We start from the raw sequence: 19479 nt of genomic DNA, 5'->3' as shown, positions 1-19479 counted from the left end.
CTGCCTCACACGTGTGTGTCTGGTGGGCCAGCCAGAGATTAGGGCAGAACCTAGACATGATATTTGGGGCTCCCACTCTTCATTTTTCTCCTTTCTGGGATTCCCCAAACACATACACTCTCCAGCTGCTGTGGTTCCCCCCATCTCCATTCTGTAGCTCTTCCAGCCAGCGAGAGTGCAGGTTTCCGCAGATTTCAGTGACCCTACCGCCCTGGAGCCTGTCCTCAGGCTAAAAGCTGTGAACATGGGAAAGCTGTCTTGTGCCATCCCCTCTTGTAAGCGTCACACTTTTACTTACCCACTGTCTTCTGGTCACTGTTTCCTGCCTTTAGGTAAGCTATCGTATTTTAAAATTTCATCTAGAGTTTATCATTGTTACCAATGTATAATGTGCTGGGGTTGGGGAACTGCAGTGGAGGGGTCCAAAGGAACCTTAGAGAGCTGTCTTTTTATGTATCAGATCGTGTGCAAATCCATCAACTTTCCAGTTAAAATTAGATACAGATGACATCAAAAATGTTTTAGCGCTATGACCTCACAGTCATGATTCACTGTCGACCTTTCTTCTGCCTGTTTTGTTCACGCTGTCCCTTTCCGGCTAAATCTCTCAATTCAGTTACTGCTAGAGAATGATTTACTGAGTACTTACAGGGTGCAAGCCATGATGCCAGGTGCTTTTGTTGAAATTTTGTTCATTCAAAATCCAAATCAAATGCAAATGCCTCCAGGATCACTCCCTCCCCCTCAATGGGTAGATGTGCTTTACCATTCTTCTGAATGCCTTTGGTGCTTTGTCCTTCCCTTAGGAGATTTTATTTATTAATATACTTGCTCCCCCCCACCACCAGACTTGTTCCCCCATTAGATCATCAACTTCACCTTGGCAAGGGCAAGTCTCACGCAAGTTTGCACCCATCTGTGCTGCCTTAAATATGCTTTTTAAAGTCAGGAACTAAAAAGATACCTTAGAAAAAGTCTTTGCAGTTGGAAAGAAGTGGGGGGAATGTAGAGCATTAGCTTCCTGTCTTTGTTTTTAGCTGTAGAGAGGGGCATCAAGTAATAAAGCATCATTTATGTGTAAAGAACATCTGAATAAAGACAACTCTTGTTTTTTTCCTTCTTCTCCATCCTCCTCCTCTTCTTCCTTCTTCCCCTTCTCATTTTCTCCCTTCTCCTTTTCCTTCCTCTTCCCTTCTGTTTCTCACCATTTAATTGTGGTTTGATTTAATCTTCAGCTTCTTTGTGTGCATGGTCTCATTTTAAAATGGGATAATATATGTGTACATATGAAACAATTTTTGCTTTAAGTTGTTATATTTCAATAAGGGAGGCTTTTCTTTGTCTTTGAAGGTCTAGTGTCAAAGCTCAAGTAAATAGACCAGTGATGTTCCAAAGTTGGGATGGAGAATAACCCAAATGTTTGATTTTTCCTTAATTTATAAAATGTTACAGTGAAATTTCTTTGATTGAATTATCAGTAACAAAGAACACCTGTAAGCATTTTTTTTCCTCTTTGAACCATAGTAATGAACATACTGTGAGTTGGAAACTATAAAAGTAAGGTTAAGTGAATAAAAGAGTTTTTCTCATAATCTCACTTCTTCCTTAGATTCAGGACAGAAGACATTTAAAAGAAGAAGGTCTCTCATAAACTGGGCCTTTTGGCGGGGGTCTAGCATTCATCTGGATAACTTGCCTGTGTCACCAACATCCCCTCTGCCGGGGCAGCTCTTTGGAGTTTCTCTGCCAAATATCTGTGAGAACGACAATCTGCCCAAACCTGTCTTGGTGAGTTTTGGCCTGTGACACTAATGGGAAACGAGAGCTCTGGGAGGGAACTCTGTTCTTAAATAGAAAAATTATAGACACCCATGGCTTTGGCTGAGAATATTATCACTTCATAGAATAAAGTTGATTAAGCTGTTGCAGAATCATAAGGAACACATAATAGGGAGAGAGCGTGTCGGCTGCTGGTTACAGGAAAAAGCCACACAAGTCTGCTCACCTAAACACAGTTCGCTCTGTAGGCAGAGTCCACGCTAGAGTCCCCTTAACCCTCACATTTCTCTCACGGTCTTTCTTGAACTCTGCGTGGTTCTGGAAGTTTGCTTTAGTCACCCTAGAAACAGAAACTACCCATTTTTGTACTTGTTAAAAATCTGGCGTGTGTCATATTTGTGCTTCAGGTGTTTACACATATACATCCTCTGGCATCTAGTTGCCTCCCATAAATAGAATGGGTCAGATGAAACCACTGAGTCTGTCCTGTCTCCTTGCTCTGTGAAATGATCACTGCAGGGACGCTGTGTTGAGTGTCCACTATCAAGATGCATAGCACTTACCCTGTATTGTGCACTCGTAACATGCCATACATTTCTCTAGCCGCTTTATGGGCTTACGCCTCACAGCAGAGTTAGCAGTTAGTATCACTACCCTGGCCCCCGCTTTACAAATTAAACAAAATAAAAGCTTCAAGTTTACTAGAGGTCACACAGGTTTCTGGTCCCATGGATTGCCTGTCCCCAACACCCACCCTCCTTCCTACACTGCAAGCAGAGGAAATTTCTTTGCTAGAAAGCAAGCAAAGTGAAGCATTGATCATGATGCAGTGGAGCGGGGAAAGCTTCCTGGAAAAGGTGATTTTTTTTTTCTTTTTAGCTGAATTTTAAAAGAATGACGTAAATACAGGAAGTAGAATAAGGAAGAAAGACAAGTGAGTGGAGAATGAGTCTGGCAAGGATATTTCCATATTCAGGGAAAGAGTCCGAATTAGAGAATAAAGGGCAAAGGGTAGTGAGGTAAGGAGAGAGAGACAAGTTTACAAGGGACCGTGAAGCAGTCAGAGAAATTTGATTTTCAAGCGGCTGGTTGTTGTTGGTTCATTGAAGAAAAGACGATGTCAGTGAAGTAAAATATTTTAGATGCTGAATATAGCAAGGAAAAAACAGGGGGAAAAGATTTAGAGATACCAAAAAACAAACAATTGAGTCCTTCTAGCAGCTCCTCCTTCACCACTCTTGCCCTGGGCCATCCTCACCGCTGGCAGCCAGAGAAGGCAGGTATGTGTTCCCGTGCTTGTATGTGTGAAGTGCCATTTTGGTTTTTTCCTTTGCTTCCTTATAGGATATGCTTTTCTTTCTTAATCAAAAAGGACCCCTCACAAAAGGTATCTTCCGACAGTCGGCCAATGTGAAATCCTGCAGAGAGTTAAAAGAGAAACTGAATTCTGGAGTTGAAGTACACCTAGACTGTGAATCTATTTTTGTGATAGCATCTGTCTTAAAGGTAGGAAAGGTTCTCCCTTCGTCTATCCCTGACATAGCTCTGGAGAAACATGACTGGTTCCTCCCATGACAACATTTTTCCCAGCTGCAAAGAACCGTAATAGATTTAGAATCTAAGAAGTGTTAAAAACACTTCACAAAGCCAACACTGGCCCTCAAAAGCCACTGCCAGCGATTTGGTGTGTCAGATGTGCTTGTATGTCTTCTCACCCCACCCTGCTCCCCCCATCACTGTGCTGCCCCATACCAAAAATAATAAAATTAAAAATCACCAAAGTACGTGTGGCATATTTACCAAAATAAACATCCTGATTATGATGACTTCTTCACAGTCTCATTACCTTCCTAATAAAGGCAAATTTTCAAAAAGAAACCTGTATTAAACTTTGAAGCAGAGTTTATCATAATAAGCATTTGTCGAACAACTAAAACAAAAAATTTCTCTGAGACAGCTGAAAATCCCATTCACTTTTACAATCACCAAGCCTTCCCCTGTCCCCTAGTGCCTTTTTAAAGTGAAAGTGGAGTAGGAAAGACTCCGACATCTGGGTTTTTTATAAAACCCTTACTGCATTTGGCATTTGTTATGGTTCTTAGCCTTCACCCCATGGTTATTTAACTCACATCCATAGCTGAGTTAGAGCTCTTCTAGAATGTTTTCCTCCCCATATTCTTGAAAACGCCTCACATTTTTTGAACACCTAGAGTCAGAACCAACTCGGAGCAGAACCAACTTCAGCCGCAGCGACAGCCTCTGCAGCCCCACCTCAGGCTCCCGTCTCCCAGCCCGGCTGGAACTCAGCGGGGCCCCAGCCAGAGGCCAGGCGGGGAGGAAGACCCTTGCATGTCCCTCCTCCTGGTCAGCTGCTTACTTCATGACTTTAGGAACAGTCACGTGTTTCCCGGCACATGAGCCGTGTCTGCTCTCAGCCCCTGCTGTAGGCTTTTGCAAAAAAGCCTCACTCACAAAACCTGGAGAGCTGGAGCTAGGGTCATCTCATGTGCTTTGCACAGTTTGTCACTCCTCTTCACTCCTGAAATACAACACACGTATGTGTGGTGCGCATAGCCAGGCATGTGTGCGGGGTAGATAGGCACAAGGAATTTTCTTTTTCTTATCATGTAATTGGCTTTCTTCCATCTCTTAAGAGGTTAAAGCCTACGTTTTAGAAAATTTTCCTTACCATGCTGTTCTTCCTTCACAGCACCACGCTTAAAATTTTGTGCTAAATTCTTGAGGCTTTTATCAAGAAATATGATTCTAGAGGAGTCAAATTGTATCTCCAATTGCAGAAATAACACTTGTACAAAAATAAGCAAAAGACAAATGATTGAAACATCTGGTTAAATGGGTTCCAAGTAATTGAAGTTTTATAATCACATAACTGTGTTTTACTCTCATTTCTTCCAAGTGGTTGCAGGAAAGGAGATACTTTTTGCCAAAAGTTTTTCAACTTTTGGTTTGTTTTGTTTCTTGTGTTTAAGACTATTTGGAAGTGGTACTTAAGTTTTCCTTTATTTTTTACTTAGGCTGGTTTTGCTTAAATACAAGCTTAACTCTTTAAACTGTAATTGGAAGAAAATTGCTTGAGACACTGTAACTTTGATCCTCCGAACCTTTGAGGAAGAGTTCCCTTTTAATCCTAGAGAAATCTCATCTCAAATTAATTTGGGAGTTCTGCTGATGACCTGGGCTCTGCTCTTGGAGGGAAGGAGACTCATTGGAGGGCTGTGAGCTGGTGATTGTAATTCAGAACCAGCTCTCACATCCTTTCCCGGCTGTGATGGTGGTCGTATTTCGTAACTTGTTATGCCAGCTGTGCAGAGTTCATTGAGATGTTACAAGTTATTATCTTTCAAGTGTAGGTTTAAGATTTAATGATGTTTTTCTTCAAGACAGATCATAAGTATGTTTTCCACTGAGATTTAAAAAGAGAGCTATTGTCACTGCCCCACTTTGAAATAACAAAATTTGCCTCTTCTAAATCTGACTTTTAAAGTAGGTGCAGCAACTAAAATTAGTTTGGAATTATGAAAATTCAGTAGCTTTACCCAAAAGGAGATAACTGTCCTGTGATGACACATCTGAATTACACGTATGCAGGTGCACTTCTACGGAAGATGTACTAGAACAGAGAAAGACTTTGAAGCAATCTCTTCCTACTTGTTAGCCACTTTTTAAAAAATGTTTAATAGGTAACATCACTACAAAGGGGTGTTTTAAATTATCTTAGAATCTCAAGTACAGTTAGTTGGCCTTCCTTTGTTCCTTTTCAATATTTGACCATGTGAAAACTAGCAACAGTTCAGTAATGACCTCTACTTTGTCTGGGACTGTGTGGCATTGCGGTGCACCAAGGAGAAGTTGAGGGTGTATCCGTGCCCTGGAGGAGCTCATCCTGGGGAAGATGCACACCTCATCCCCTAAGTGTAACAATTAGATACCACAGCCTCCCTATCAGTGATAACAAACATGGCACGTGAGTAACACGTGTGCCTTCTGTAGGCACTTGGGTGAAGCTACTGACTTGGTTTTGCAGGCAGAGTTAAAACTGAAGTGTTGCTGACTTTGACCTTCTCTGTGTTGTTAGCGGGTGCTTGCAGGAGGCTCGTCAACCATGGGTGCAGTGCTGAGACATGAAATTGAGTTTTCTCTGCCTGAGGTTTATTGAGGTAGAGATCAGACTTTGCAAGCTTGGCCCTGTTAATACCATGCCAAAAGCAACAGAGAGAGTTGGCCGGGAACAGAAATGAATATAGGACCAGGACCAAATTTAATTTATTTTTAAGCTTTTTATAAACAAAAGTCAAACAACAAATACCTTTGGTCATATCCTACTCGCATTATAGTCTGGTTCCACCACACCCAGCCCTGCCAGCAGTCTCAGCAGATGGGAGTCTCAAAGGCCAGAAAGGATGATGTACTAGGGACGTGCTTAGTGTCCCTAGGCATGTGGGTGCGGCCCCATGCTCCCAGAGCCTGGCCAGGCCTGGTCCGGCATGCTGTCTCCCCTCCCCAAATGTGGGAAGGGAGTGCCAGGGGAAACTCTTAAGTACCTCTGGATGGAGCTGGGCTTTGTTTTCTTCACCTCTCTATCCCTAGCACCTCGAACAGCACCTGGCACACAGGAGCACATGTGTGTAGAGCAATAGGATGACGGACTATGGCGTTTTGAACCTCACAAATGTGTCAGTGCATTTCTTGGAACTGGAGATTTGAGAGGGAAAAAAAGGACTTGGGATGGTTTGCCAGACCCCTGTCACATGCTAACATGTATGCAAAGGAGATTTCAGCCCAAACAGGTTGTCCTTATCTTTCCCACTACAGTCCAGACTCCAATTTGCCTCTGCTTTTTGTTAGAAAAAATCAAAGCATGTGTTTCTTATGTGTGCACGACAGTAGAGTGGGCACAGAGCTCTGTATATTCCAAAGAAGGGAGGACTTAACTTTTCAACAAAACGCTTGCTTTCTGATTTCCCCAGTACATATTTAGCATGAGAATAATGATTTAAAATATTTATTTTTCCTCCTGTGTAAGGATTTTCTGCGAAATATTCCAGGAAGTATTTTTTCATCAGATCTCTATGATCATTGGGTCTGTGTAATGGATCAAGGAAATGATGAAGAGAAAATAAATACAATTCAAAGGTAATTCTTCTAATTTGGTCATGTCTCAAAAATACTTAAAAAATAACTTCTATTTTATAAGCTTGTCTATTCAAGTAATGATGACTAGCAAAGTCAGATCCATGAGGGCCAGTTTAAAAACAGATTTATGCTAACTGCTATCATTGTTATTATTGTTCTCCCCTAATCTTAGTCACATGGAATGCTTGACCATTGTACACCTCCTGTGTATCTGAATCTGATAGAGCTGAAACCCATTAAACCAATAATACTGTAGACTCAATCTACGATCTGTGATCTTAATTTTGGTAAATATTTAACTAACCAGACAACTCCTCGTATATCTCATTCAGCAACTGAATTCACACAGAGAAAATTCCCTCCCCTCAAGGAACTCACTGTCTAGTAGAGTGGGTAGGTAAACCAAGAATCACAGTGTAGCATAATGGGTGCTATAAAAGAAATGTGAAAGAGGTATTGTGGGAGCACTGGAGAGAGTTAATTGTTGAAAGTGTCACAGAAAAAGGGAGTTGCACAGCCTTAGTCTTATCACAAAGAATGCATTGTCTTTTCTCCTGCGAAGAGAGGTTGCTGGCAGAACTCACAGCTGGTATTCCGATCGCTTCCTGCCCTTATAAGGGAATAGGAAAGAAGTGTCCAAAATGCAGTACTCCAGTTCTGTGAAAACCCAGGAATCCCAAAATCATTTATTTGCATTTGCTTGTTTAGTACAGTTTTTTTTTTCCTTGAGCGGCTTTCAAATATGAATTATTACCTATCTACTGCTATTGATAGACATCTATCAGTAGAACATAGTACAACTTCTGATATGCTAGAAATCAAAGCCACATCACACATGCTATCTCTATGCTTCCATTATGGTTTGGTGAAAGCCATTCAGAGATCTTGAACATCAGCTTCTCTACTTCGTTGCCCATTGTCTAAAATTTTATATTCTACAAACTGTTAAAGGATGATTAAAAAAACGGTAAAATTAAGACTTCTACAAATATACAGGCGCTTGGGTGGTTCTGTTGGTTGGGCATCTGACTTCAGCTCAGGTCATGATCTCATGGTCCGTTCCGTGAGTTCGAGCCCCGCATCAAGCTCTGTGCTGACAGCTCACAGCCTGGAGCCTGCTTCAGATGCTGTGTCTCCCTCTGTCTCTGCCCCGCCCCCCCCCCCACTTGCACTCTGTCTCTCTCTCTCTCTCTGAAAAAATAAACACAAAATTTTTTTCAAGAAAGACTCCTACAAATATGAACACATGTGAAAATTTTTATTTAACTCTTTAATTAATGAGAGAACCAGTAAGATGTTACCATCAGTTCAAAGGAGATTTCAGACTACCACACCTATGTAGTTGAATTAGAAATGCTGAAATGAATTTACATATGAATGCAAAACTGGCTTTTTCTACTGTAGTGTGAAGGGGAAGCAAATAAATCATTTCTCTCGCCACCAGACGGAATTGTCAAGTCCGTAGACAAATGTTAGGTATACTGCTGTCAGTAATCTACAATTTACGGAATTATAAAATAGCTCAAAGGCATAGGGCCTCTGTGGAATCAGATAACCCAGAAGCTTATGCTAGACAATACCTTACTCTCCATTGAATACACTCAGCAATCTTTTGGTTTATTTCAATATCTTTGATAATTTGTCTGTACAAAACCATACTCAGTGTCAGTCCATCACACTTGAAGAAATGCCTCTGGGCTATTTATGCAGCAGGAGTCAGATCGCCTTACTTTCTCTCCCAGGTTGCAGACTTCTGTTGGGAAAAAAACAACCATGAGTATCAACATATACATCTCTTTACCGGATAATAGTAAAAATAATTTTCAGTGAGTGATAATCTTAAGATCCCTGATCAATTACAAAATAGAAACAGTAGGAAATGTACTAGTATAAGCTTGACTTATATATGTGAAAGTGATACCAATGAGATAAAGATATTTGGGATGAAATCTGGCCTTGGAAGCTGGTGGAACAGAGCGTCAGCTCTCAGATGGATCTCAAAGTCTTAGTAGTGAAGGTTTGGGCTCTCACCAAGGGACTGCATTCCTGTGTTGCTACTTGGAAATAAAGAACCACTAAAATTTAAGTGTTTAATTTCATCAAAAAGCTCTTGGGAGGTGGGGGGTTGGTTGAAAATATCCTGAAACATTACAGCATCTGCCTGAGTTAAAACACATTGTACTAATTTCAGGTACATATTTCAGGCAGCATTTTTTTTACAAGCTGTTTTTCTGCATTGTTTGACATCTTCGCTGGGTTGTGAAGACAGTGTACGGAATAAATAAATGAATCCCCAGTGCATATTCGCATTCTCTGTGTACAGGTAGCCCTTACTTTGCATGTGCGATGTTAACTGAAACCCCACGTATCTGAACCGGGTTCTTGCTTTGCGTGGTTCCCTGTGAAAACCCAGGGTTGCCTATCGACGCAAGCTTCTTATGGAATGTCTTTATTAAAGAGTGCATTTTTCTGTCTTTAGGCTATTAGACCAGCTCCCGAGAGCCAATGTTGTTCTCCTAAGGTATCTTTTTGGGATATTACACAACATTGAGCAGTGTTCCTCGTCCAATCAGATGACTGCATTCAATTTAGCGGTGTGTATAGCTCCAAGCATTCTGTGGCCTCCTACTTCCTGCAGCCCAGAACTAGAAAATGAATTTACAAAAAAGGTAATGAGGTTTCTCATTTTTATGCCCTGGGGGATTGAGTCCCCATCTCGAACCTAAAATTCAGAGTATTAATTCTGAAACACATTTTCTTAAATAACTTAAATACACCTCCTTAGAAATTTGAGTGCATTGAGTGTTTTATACCTATGTTTTATACCTACCTACCTATCCTGGTAGATTATAGAAAGGTGATCTCTTAAGCAAAAAAGTGATAGCAGTTGGGTTACTTCTCTTTTCCCTTTAAGGAGGCAAAAACGCCATGACCGACTTCACCCTTAGAGTCATAAGAAAGCAATTGATATATTTTAATATAGAAAAAAGGACTTTGGACTTAGATAAGCCAAGATTCATTCCTCAGCCCCACCACTTGCCAGATGTACAATCTTGGGTGAAATTAATTACATTGATCCAGTTTCCTCATCTAAAAAATGGAGGTAGTGATACTACCTAGTTCAGGTATCTGAAATCATACTCCTCTAGTGCCTGGTAGTTAACATGGCGCTTAGGGATATTGATTCCCGTTGCTCCCAACATTCTGCCTGCTCCTTTGCCTTGTCTCTTGGGGCAAGGAAGCTAAGGAAAGGTTCCAGTACATCCCAGTGGAGGTGCAAAGCTCTCCAGTAAAATCTTACCTCTTCCCCAAGCTCCTCCAGGGAGCCTAAGGGAGGGAAATGCCTAGGTAGAGACTATTGAGGCAGAATGCAAGGGTTCTCTAGCTGTCTCTCTACTTTACAAGAAACCCACAGAGGATGCATAATTCCCACACTTCTGACAACTGCCTTTTACATAGGAAATACATTTCATAAGTCTTTATCTAATAGTGATACTTTGTGAATTTTAATGAAGTTTATTGCTTCACCCCAAATGCCCTATGAAGAATGCTTTAAGTTACCCTAATTTTAAAGACCGAGCATTAGTATAAATATGTTAGCACTGAGCTAAGGCAACAGGTGACTTCAGTCCACCAATTAAAAATAATTTCTATGTCCAAACTAGTCTTGTAAGTATCATTGCCTTTTAGGGGGAACTGTTCTGTATACTTTTAAAGAAGACATGAATTTTTCTCAGGATTCTTTTTCATTTTTGGCAAAATCAGGATTTATATGTGAAATGTGACTAGTTGATGTGCTATATATGAAAAGCAGCACTTTGTTTTTGTCCTTTTTCATGCAGGTTTCTCTGCTTATCCAATTTCTGATTGAAAATTGCTGTAGGATATTCGGAGAAGAAATCACTTCCCTCTTAGGAGAGGTTTCAGTGAGGTGTGATTCTCAAGAGAATGCGTCAGGTACTGTGAGTGCTTGGAACATTGTTTGCCGGGGCCGTGGCTGTCTTGGGGGCCACAGCTCAGGGAAGGAGGCCCCTGCTCCTCCCTGGACCACCTGAGTGTTACCACTGGTGGGGTTAAGCAATGTGTAAGATGAGGTCCAAAACTTTCAGAAGCATCATCTGGTATGTTTCTGCCCTTTTAAAAAATCTTTACAAAGGTCCCTAATGTCTGCAGTACCACTGCTGTGGCTGAAACTGGCATGAGAAGCCCAGCAGGGAGAGGCAGGCCTGCTCTTCTTCCCCCTCCTTCCTCCGAGCGGCCCAGAGACACTCCAGCCAAGCAGCAGTTTAGAAGCAACCAGCACTGTGGGGCCAGGGGCGATTTTGAAACCATTCAACCTTCCAGAATTACTAGTTAGGTTATCTTTGACCAGTTATTCTAGGCCACTGAACATGAATATTTTCAACTATAAATATAGGTAACCATAATATGTAACCTCTATGGTTGTTGTGAAGGTTAGATAAAGTAGTGAATGGTAAAGAGTTTTGCTTAGTAAGGTTTCTCTGAGACTAAATCGTGTGCACTCACCAGCAAGCAGCTCCTGAACCTGGATACACCCGGCATGAATTCCTTTGTCTTTTTTACCATTTCTTGGTATTACAACATGTCCTCATTGCTTTGAGGAAATCTTAATTAAGAAAGCCTATTTCTTCAGGAACTGAGTTAAATTTAGTATAATGCAACATTTTTTTTTTTAATTCTGGGAAGACAGTGAAAGTTCCTTTCTTTCTTGAGAGTACGAATATGAACAATCTATATGAAAGGAGAATTAAATTAACATAGTTTTTTTTCTTTTTTTAACACAGCATGCAATTTCAGTAAGTAAAAATGTTAATTATAGTTTGATTTTTTTGACAGATATCTCTTGCTTCCAACTGAACGACTCCTCCTATGACAGCTTGGAAAATGAGCTAAATGAGGATGTCGATGCTCCTTGTAGTGACTTGGTGAAGAAACTTGGTCAGGGTAGCAGAAGCATGGACTCTGTGTTAACCCTCAGTGACTATGACCTCGACCAGCCTGAGGTGGAAGGCCTCTTAACCCTGAGCGACTTTGACTTAGACCGTTCTAAAGATGAAGACATTCAAATGGAACGGCCTCTTGAACCCAAGCCGGTGGACCTCACAGGAGTGTATGCAAAGGTCCCACTGCGAGATCAGGCCCGGGCCCCGTCGGGCCTGAGCACTCCTGGCTACCTGTCCACAGCTGCCGCAGGGGTTCCAAAAAGCCTGAGGCGACACCGACGCTCCTCAGAGCCCAGCATCGATTATCTAGATTCTAAGCTTTCGTATCTCAGGGAATTTTATCAGAAAAAGCTACGCAAGTCCAGCTGTGATGCAATTCTCTCTCGAAAAGATGAGGATTATCTGAAGCAGAATCAACCCCTCCAGGAAGAGGGTAAGACATGTTTTAAACAGAGTTTAGTCGCAGGCACTGATACCAAGAAAAACGCCACTAATAAAAATGTTAAGAAGAAAAGCTTGTCTGGTAATGAAGGAAATCATGTGAAACTCTTTTCTAAATCCAAGCCAGTGGCCATTTCTGTGGCATCTTACAGTCACGTGTCGTCTCAGGACCATCCCGGGAGCCAGCCCTTCGGCACAGACACATCGGGATACTCCCCGACACACACAACGGATGCCCTCAAGAGCTCGCGGAGGCACCGGCGCTGCTCGGAGCCCAGCATGGATGACCAGCACTGCAAACTGACCTATCTCAGGGGAATTTATTCAAAGAAACAGCATAAAACCAGCTGCGGAGCCGGTCTCCTGCACGGAGAGGAAGCTTATCTGGAGCGGCACAAGTCTTTGCAAATGGAGGGGCAAAAGCTCATTAACCAGAGTTTGGTGATGGGGATTGAGGTGGGCAAGAGCAGTAGCACAAACAGGAACACCGAGAAGGGCTTACCCCCAAGACTAAATGTTTGCCCGCGGACCAGCTACTCCAGCTTGTCCTCCCCAGGCACTTCCCCCTCTGGCTCGTCAGTGAGCTCCCAAGACAGCGCTTTTTCTCAGATTTCGGAACACTCTGTGTTTACCCCCACTGAAACTTCCTCTCCAATAGATTGCACTTTTCAAGCTCCAAGAAAACAGGAAGAGCTTGCTTCTGATTTTAGCAATTCCAGCCTCATTTCTGCAACTCCTGGTCCCTCATCAGGGCAGGCCAGCAGCCGCCTGGCGTATACAAAAAAGGATGTTGTAGAGTGGCACTCACAAATACATTCTGTAACTCTTCACCCAAGCACATGGTTGAGAAATGGTGTGGCCAGTTTGAAAAACTGGTCCCTCAAAAAGAAGGCAAGGGCATCCAGACCAGAGGAAAAGAAAGTAAGTTCTCTAAAAGGACCCATGGAGCCACCTCCCTATGCTTCTGGTATTTCAGAAGCCAGCCCACTGCAAGAGACACAGGAAGACATGCCCCAAAGGGCAACGGAAGGACTTGGAGCTGTGCAGACAGCCCAGTGGTATAGCTCGTACCCCAGCCAGGACTCAGAGAAGCACTGTAGCTCTCCATTCAGCCTGGTGGAGGATGGACTCAAGCTTTGTGTGAAGTCACACAAGGAAGGAGAGAGCAGTGAGCAGCGCTCTCCTGGCACTCTGCCGTGTAAGAGATCCTCACCCAGCTCTTTGACTGTGGACGATGCACCCAGCCCAGACTCGGGGCCTACAGTGGTTTGTGATATTGGGGACCAGCATTTAACCAAAGACGTTTAACCATAGTAAGAACGTGATATGTACAAGAGCAGAAACTGGGCTGATAATGACATAAAGACAAGAGTACTATGACCCCTTTGTATAAAATACGTGGGATGGGTAGCATAAGGATAATCATTGCTAACACTTAGGACAACAAAAGAATTCTCTTTACTGAGACTATTTGGCAAAAAGTTTAGACTAACAAATTTCAGCTCCTGTTTGGGAGGCTTTTCCTTATTAGAGCGTGGGATTGGTCCTATCATGTGTTTTTAGAGATAACTAGCAGGGGGCCAGAAAAAACATCTTCTGTAGGGAGAATATGGCCTACATGTTGAGTGAGATTCATATCCTGAGGCCAGGATATCATAAGTGAAGAATAAGGACTGTGGAAACGGGGAGGGTGCAGAGAAAACGTCCGTGTTCCGTGGAATATGTTTAACAACTAAGCAAGAAAAGGCCAGTAATCAAAGTATTAAAAAAAAGAAAGTATGTCCAGTAATGAAGGAAATCATGTGAAACGTTTCCCTGAATGCAAGCCACTAGCCATTTCTGTGACATTCTCTAGTCACGTGCCATCACAGGAAGATTCCAGGAGTCAGCCCATTGATGCAGCTAGAATGGAATAAACTAGAATATCCAAGAGCCATGAGTATGATAGTTTATTTGTTGGTTGTGCTGGTTGGTTGGTTTTTCTGTTGGTGTTCCACTGTTCTTCCAAGGCTCCAGGACACAGGGCTGTGAGGGGGAAGAAGGAAATGGTTGCTTGTTTCAGGGTCCTTTTTAAAGATGCCAGTGCTAGGAACATTCTCCAGAAATGCAACTTTTCCTATTAGGAGGCGACCTCCTGACCTCATCCGCTGTCCTAGTGAGGCAAAGAGGGCCACACGAAGCTGCTGCCAGCATGCACTCAATGGAGGCTCCTCTTTGCTGTGCTGGGTAGTGTTTTTCCACAGCTCTGCCTCTTCGATTAGCAGCCAGAAACAATTACTGATAAATCATCCCCTTTCTGACGGCCACTGGCAGTTGAGAGAGCGGTTTTAAAGTTGGCAGTTTACAAAGAGTCACAGAATGGAATCCCCACCAAAGTAGCAGTCAGGCCTTCCTCTCAGACAGTCATTGATATACTTCTGTCCCAGAGTATTCATGGTTTACATCCCATTAGTTTATCTCACATCCATCAATGCTTCTCCCCTCTCTGACCTTAAAGGTCATACCTGTACATCTCCTGGATTATCTCCACGGATTCTTAGGCCTCCCAGCCAGTATGAAAGGATAGAATCAGGAATGGATGTGCATCTCCCTTCATTTTAGCTACTTACAAGAAGTTGCTTAGAACCCATTTAGTCTCTTTAATTCACCATCAGATGGACCTTTCTCCCACAAACTAGCTTATCCCCGATTATTTTTCTTAGCCACTAGGAAACTTTCATGTCAAATGTTCTTTCCCTGTTGTCCTAAAGGTTTCCTTTTTCAGTTATAGAAAAAAAAATAATAATGTTTTCTGTAAAGTAGAAGTCCTTTCAGTATTAGCTGTTAAGTGCTGCCTACCTCTGTGGGACATGGCCCCTGTTGGCCCTAAGCATTGTAATTAACTTTCAGAACTCTGTTTCCAAAGAGCTCCTTCATGACACTGGCCATCTCAGTCACAGATGTGAAGTAGATTGTACCTTATAAACAGCCACTCCTGTATTTAGACTCCTGAGTGTCCATATGCATCTTTTGTGGTATAATATCTAAAGGCAATAGGGATTCATTTCCCTTACCCTTAGGGCTTACTACTGTTGGAACTGCAAGATGTGAATGACATTCTTACAGCTTGGAGTGTCTTTCTGGAAGAAATTGTTTCTCCACTTACAAAATAATAGTTCTGTCCTTTTTTCTTTCATATGGGTGGGTAGAAAATTATCCACCCAGTTTGAAGCATAGAAGAAAATAGATGCTGAGGTTTTCAATAACTATTCCTATTCGCTGTGTTCCCTTAGATACTCCTGTAATATTTCATGTGAATAGTTTGTTAATATTGCTGTAAAGTATTATATTGTATGATTTGAAGACAGACTACATGTCATTTTATTATACTCTGTCAATCTATAATATATTAGACTGATGCTTTATCTAAAATGCTTTGAGTTTGTATAATATATCTTGACAAATTTTACTACCATATGTAATGTAATAAATGTGTATTTTTGTACTTGCAGAAACTGCTGCTAACTTTTAAAGTTGTTTGGTTTTCAAGGCACTGATAATGGATATGTATGAAGTCCATGCTGTCTATTAAATAATAAAAAATATACATGCTGTAGAGTTAACAGTCCCTCCAGAGCAATATTGCCCTTTGTAGAATTGTTAATGAACCCAATTTCTGCTTAAGCTTGGAAATTTTATAAAATGTACTTAATATTGAATTGGAACTTTGAACTTTTAGTCATAGACTATGGTCAGTCTTTCTAGAAAAAGAGGGTGTTTTTTTTTTTTCTTTTATGTTTTCCTAATCTTATCATTTACCAAATAAGTCCTGCTTTAGACACATCATCTTCATTTTCTTAGAGATTGTGTTTTCATTTTGCTCCTGGAATCAGATATGATCTATGTTCTCATATCAAAAGAACCATTAATTCAATTCGATCGATTGTAGATCGTCTTACCCAAATTTGAACCATTCTGCCCCGAGTACCCAGTTGACCCCAGACACATCCAGACAATCCAAGATGTCTGGATTCAGGTACCCCAAGACATCAGAACTTATAAAGTCATGTAAACTTACTAAATGTTACCGGTCTCTCATGACTGCTGTATGTTTCCCTTCTCAGAATTCATTGGGGTTCACTCTGTGCAAGTTCAGCCACCATTTCAAAGAGATTCAAAAATATAAACTACCTTAGTCCAGAAAAAGTGATTTGCCCTAATGGAACCCTGAAGACTACCTACCAACTCCACAGTTGGAAATGGCACTGATTACATCTGGGTGGTGTACAGAGACAATGATGTTAATTTCTCTCTAAATTTTACAGAAATACAGATAATTTTTCTTTTAAAAAAGAGTTCAGTCGACTGAAAACACTGGATTCAAGGAATTATCTCACGTTGTGTTTTTCTACTTTTCATGGCATGACATTGAATTTGAGAGGATCTAATGTATCCTTGAACTACTGGCATATTCTGTCTGTTGAAAAGAAACTCTTAAGAATATTATGTATCTTAATCATAATTATGGTAGTAAGTGTGTTACTGATATTTTCCTACCTTGTCATGTTTTAATGGCTTGAGAGGAAGTCTTTGTAAACTGCATAGATCAATACAAAGAAAAAATGGAATAATAAAGTTAGGTAAGATGTTAACTTTCTTTAATATCTATTCTGGTTATCAGGATATCTCATAAGCTAAGTTTCCTGCTGAAAGGAAGAGTTCTCTTGAGTTCTGTGCTGTCTACCCCAAGTATGAGTCCTACTCATTTTCTGAGCCACCTGTGAGTATAAATCCTTCATCTTTATTGTTTGTGGGGTTTTTAAAATACAGTGAGCTCCTTGAGTTTCCAGTCTGCATAATGTCAGATGTATGGCAGAATTGGCAGAAGGTGTGCAATTTGGAAAATTGTGTTGTGAAGTCTCAAAGAGACATGTACAGAGGGAGGTATTAGATGCGTATTGTCCCTAACTTCATAGAGTGTGTGTTCACTAGAGCGTACATATGTATGTAGATAATTCAGGGTCTTTTTCCAGCCTATTTAATTTGTGAGGGCAAAGTAAATACATTTTCTGGAGTTTGATTTTATTTCACATGGCAGTATTAAGGTGCAGACACGAAGGAAGGGATTTAAATATTATTTACGTATAGACTTGATTCTAAATCACAGTAACTTGGAATCAAATTCAGAACTTCTGGCAGCTTCTTGATCTGCTTTGAAGAGTGAATACATTGGCCAAAAACCTGAACTTATGAAATAGACCCATTTCTGAGCAAGTAACATGGATGGTATAAAGAAATACTCTGCCAGGTCACAGGGGCTGTGATTGCTACCGCCTAAAATTTTCAGGATGAAAAAAAACATTTTATATCTCTGTTCAAGAATGAGATGACTGAAAAATAAAAGAAGATAAAAACAGAGAGGGAGGCAAACCATAAGAGGCTCTTAAACACAAAGAACACACTGAGGGTTGCTGGAGGGGTGTTGGGTGGGGTGGATGGGATAAGTGGGTGATGGGCATTAAAGAGAGCACTTGTTGGGATGAGCGGGTGTTATATGTAAGTGATGAATCACTAAATTCTCCTGAAACCAACATTCCACTATATGTTAACTAACTTGAATTTAAATTAAAAAAAAAAAATGAGATGACTGAGAAGCAGAGTCATCAAAATACGTGAATACAGAGAAGCTAACTTATTGAAGGTACAGTAAATGGAGAGAGGAGGAGGAAAGCTGTGGATGAGCTCATTAATTCAAGCAAGAAACTGAAGTCACAAGGAGTTCAAAGAAAATTGGAAAAGGGGGAAGAGTAAGGCTTGCGGGGAGTAGAGGGTGTCATAAATGATTTAATGCTATTCAGGTAGTTTAATTGTTATTACCAGGTACTCTTCTAGTCCCTAGAGATACAAGGTAAAAAAAAATTGTTTCAGTCCTCAGGAACTTTAAACAACTAAGGAAGAAATTAGGCTGTGTAGAAGAAAGCTAACAGTAATATTCACTGGGCACTTACCGTTGCCTGCATGCAACTGATAATCAATACATCCTATGTATTGTTTCATTTAATGCTCACAGTAGTCCTGTATGGTGGGTACATTCAGCTAGAGCATCAATCTGACTGTGGGCTCTTTTTTCTCACCTTTTCACCTTAAAATTGGGATGGTAATAAAGCTTCTTCCACACTAGGGGCGTCTGGGTGGCTCGGTCTGTTGGGCATCCAATTCTTGATTTCGGCTCAGGTCATGATCTCATAGTTTGTGAGAGAGAGGCCCACATCAGGCTCTGTACTTACAACACGAAGCCTGCTTGGGATTCATTCTCTGCCCCTCCCCCCCCTTCTCTGCCCCTTCCCAGCTCGCTAGCTCTCCTTTTCTCAAAATAGATAAGTAAACTTTAAAAAAGAAAAACTTCTTCTGTAATAAAGCAGACAAAAGTTATAGGCATGAGGACCAATCCAAACTCTATTTAAAGTTAAGGAAACAGCTAGATATATCTAATATAAAAAAATAATAACCCAGTACTGGGACTAATTCAGAAAACTATGACAAATGTAAAAATTATTGAGCTGAAAATTTGTTCCAGATAAAATGGTGTCGACTTGTGTCTCCCTACTTCTCTCCACTAAATACAACTACCAACCCTGGAAATAATACAAAAGACTACCAAAGGAGAACTCTAAATGGTGGTAAGGGGAAGGTGAATTGGTTCAGAAACCTAGGGCTAGAGAAACAGCACAGTAATTGAGCATCTTACATCCCCTTACCCCATAGAAAAAGGCGACCAAAGCCTACCTTTCTCAGCCTGGCAACAGAAGACAGCCCAGATGTGTGCATTTCCCCCGTGATCAATCCAGAGTCCCTCTGACACCTTCAGGTAAGCCAGACACCACCCGCAAGTGGAATAGATGAATGCCCTGCTAACAAGTGGCCGTGGCGAGAGTTATCCTTTCCTACTAGGCCTGAAATCCCTCTTCCCCACTGGGAGATACCAGAATGGCCAGGCAACAACAGAAAGAAGAACCCAGTCAGAACAGACAGCTCGGCCTGGGAAACATCTCTCTCTCTCTCTCTCTCTCTCTCTCTCTCTCTCTCTCTGCCCCTTCCCAGCTCACTAGCTCTCCTTTTCTCAAAATAGATAAGTAAACTTTAAAAAAGGAAAACTGATGCC

General features: G+C 41.4%; 1 protein-coding gene across 1 annotated transcript in view; it reads left to right on the top strand.

Moving 5' to 3' along the window:
- ARHGAP20 (Rho GTPase activating protein 20) overlaps positions 1-15924 on the top strand; it is a 127412-nt gene extending 111488 nt beyond the window's left edge. The window contains exons 10-15 of the mRNA XM_030333172.1: positions 1610-1788; positions 3124-3285; positions 6824-6933; positions 9413-9602; positions 10776-10890; positions 11791-15924. Of these exons, the coding sequence (XP_030189032.1) occupies positions 1610-1788; positions 3124-3285; positions 6824-6933; positions 9413-9602; positions 10776-10890; positions 11791-13646 (2612 nt within the window). The 3' untranslated portion in view covers positions 13647-15924. The remainder of the gene's footprint in view (positions 1-1609; positions 1789-3123; positions 3286-6823; positions 6934-9412; positions 9603-10775; positions 10891-11790) is intronic.
- The last annotated feature ends 3555 nt before the right edge of the window (positions 15925-19479 follow it).

This window comes from Lynx canadensis, chromosome D1, assembly GCF_007474595.2.
Source record: "Lynx canadensis isolate LIC74 chromosome D1, mLynCan4.pri.v2, whole genome shotgun sequence".
NCBI classification, from domain to species: Eukaryota; Metazoa; Chordata; class Mammalia; order Carnivora; family Felidae; genus Lynx; species Lynx canadensis.
The sequence above is the reverse complement of the archived record's forward strand: the minus strand, read 5'-3'. Positions and strand labels throughout refer to the sequence as shown.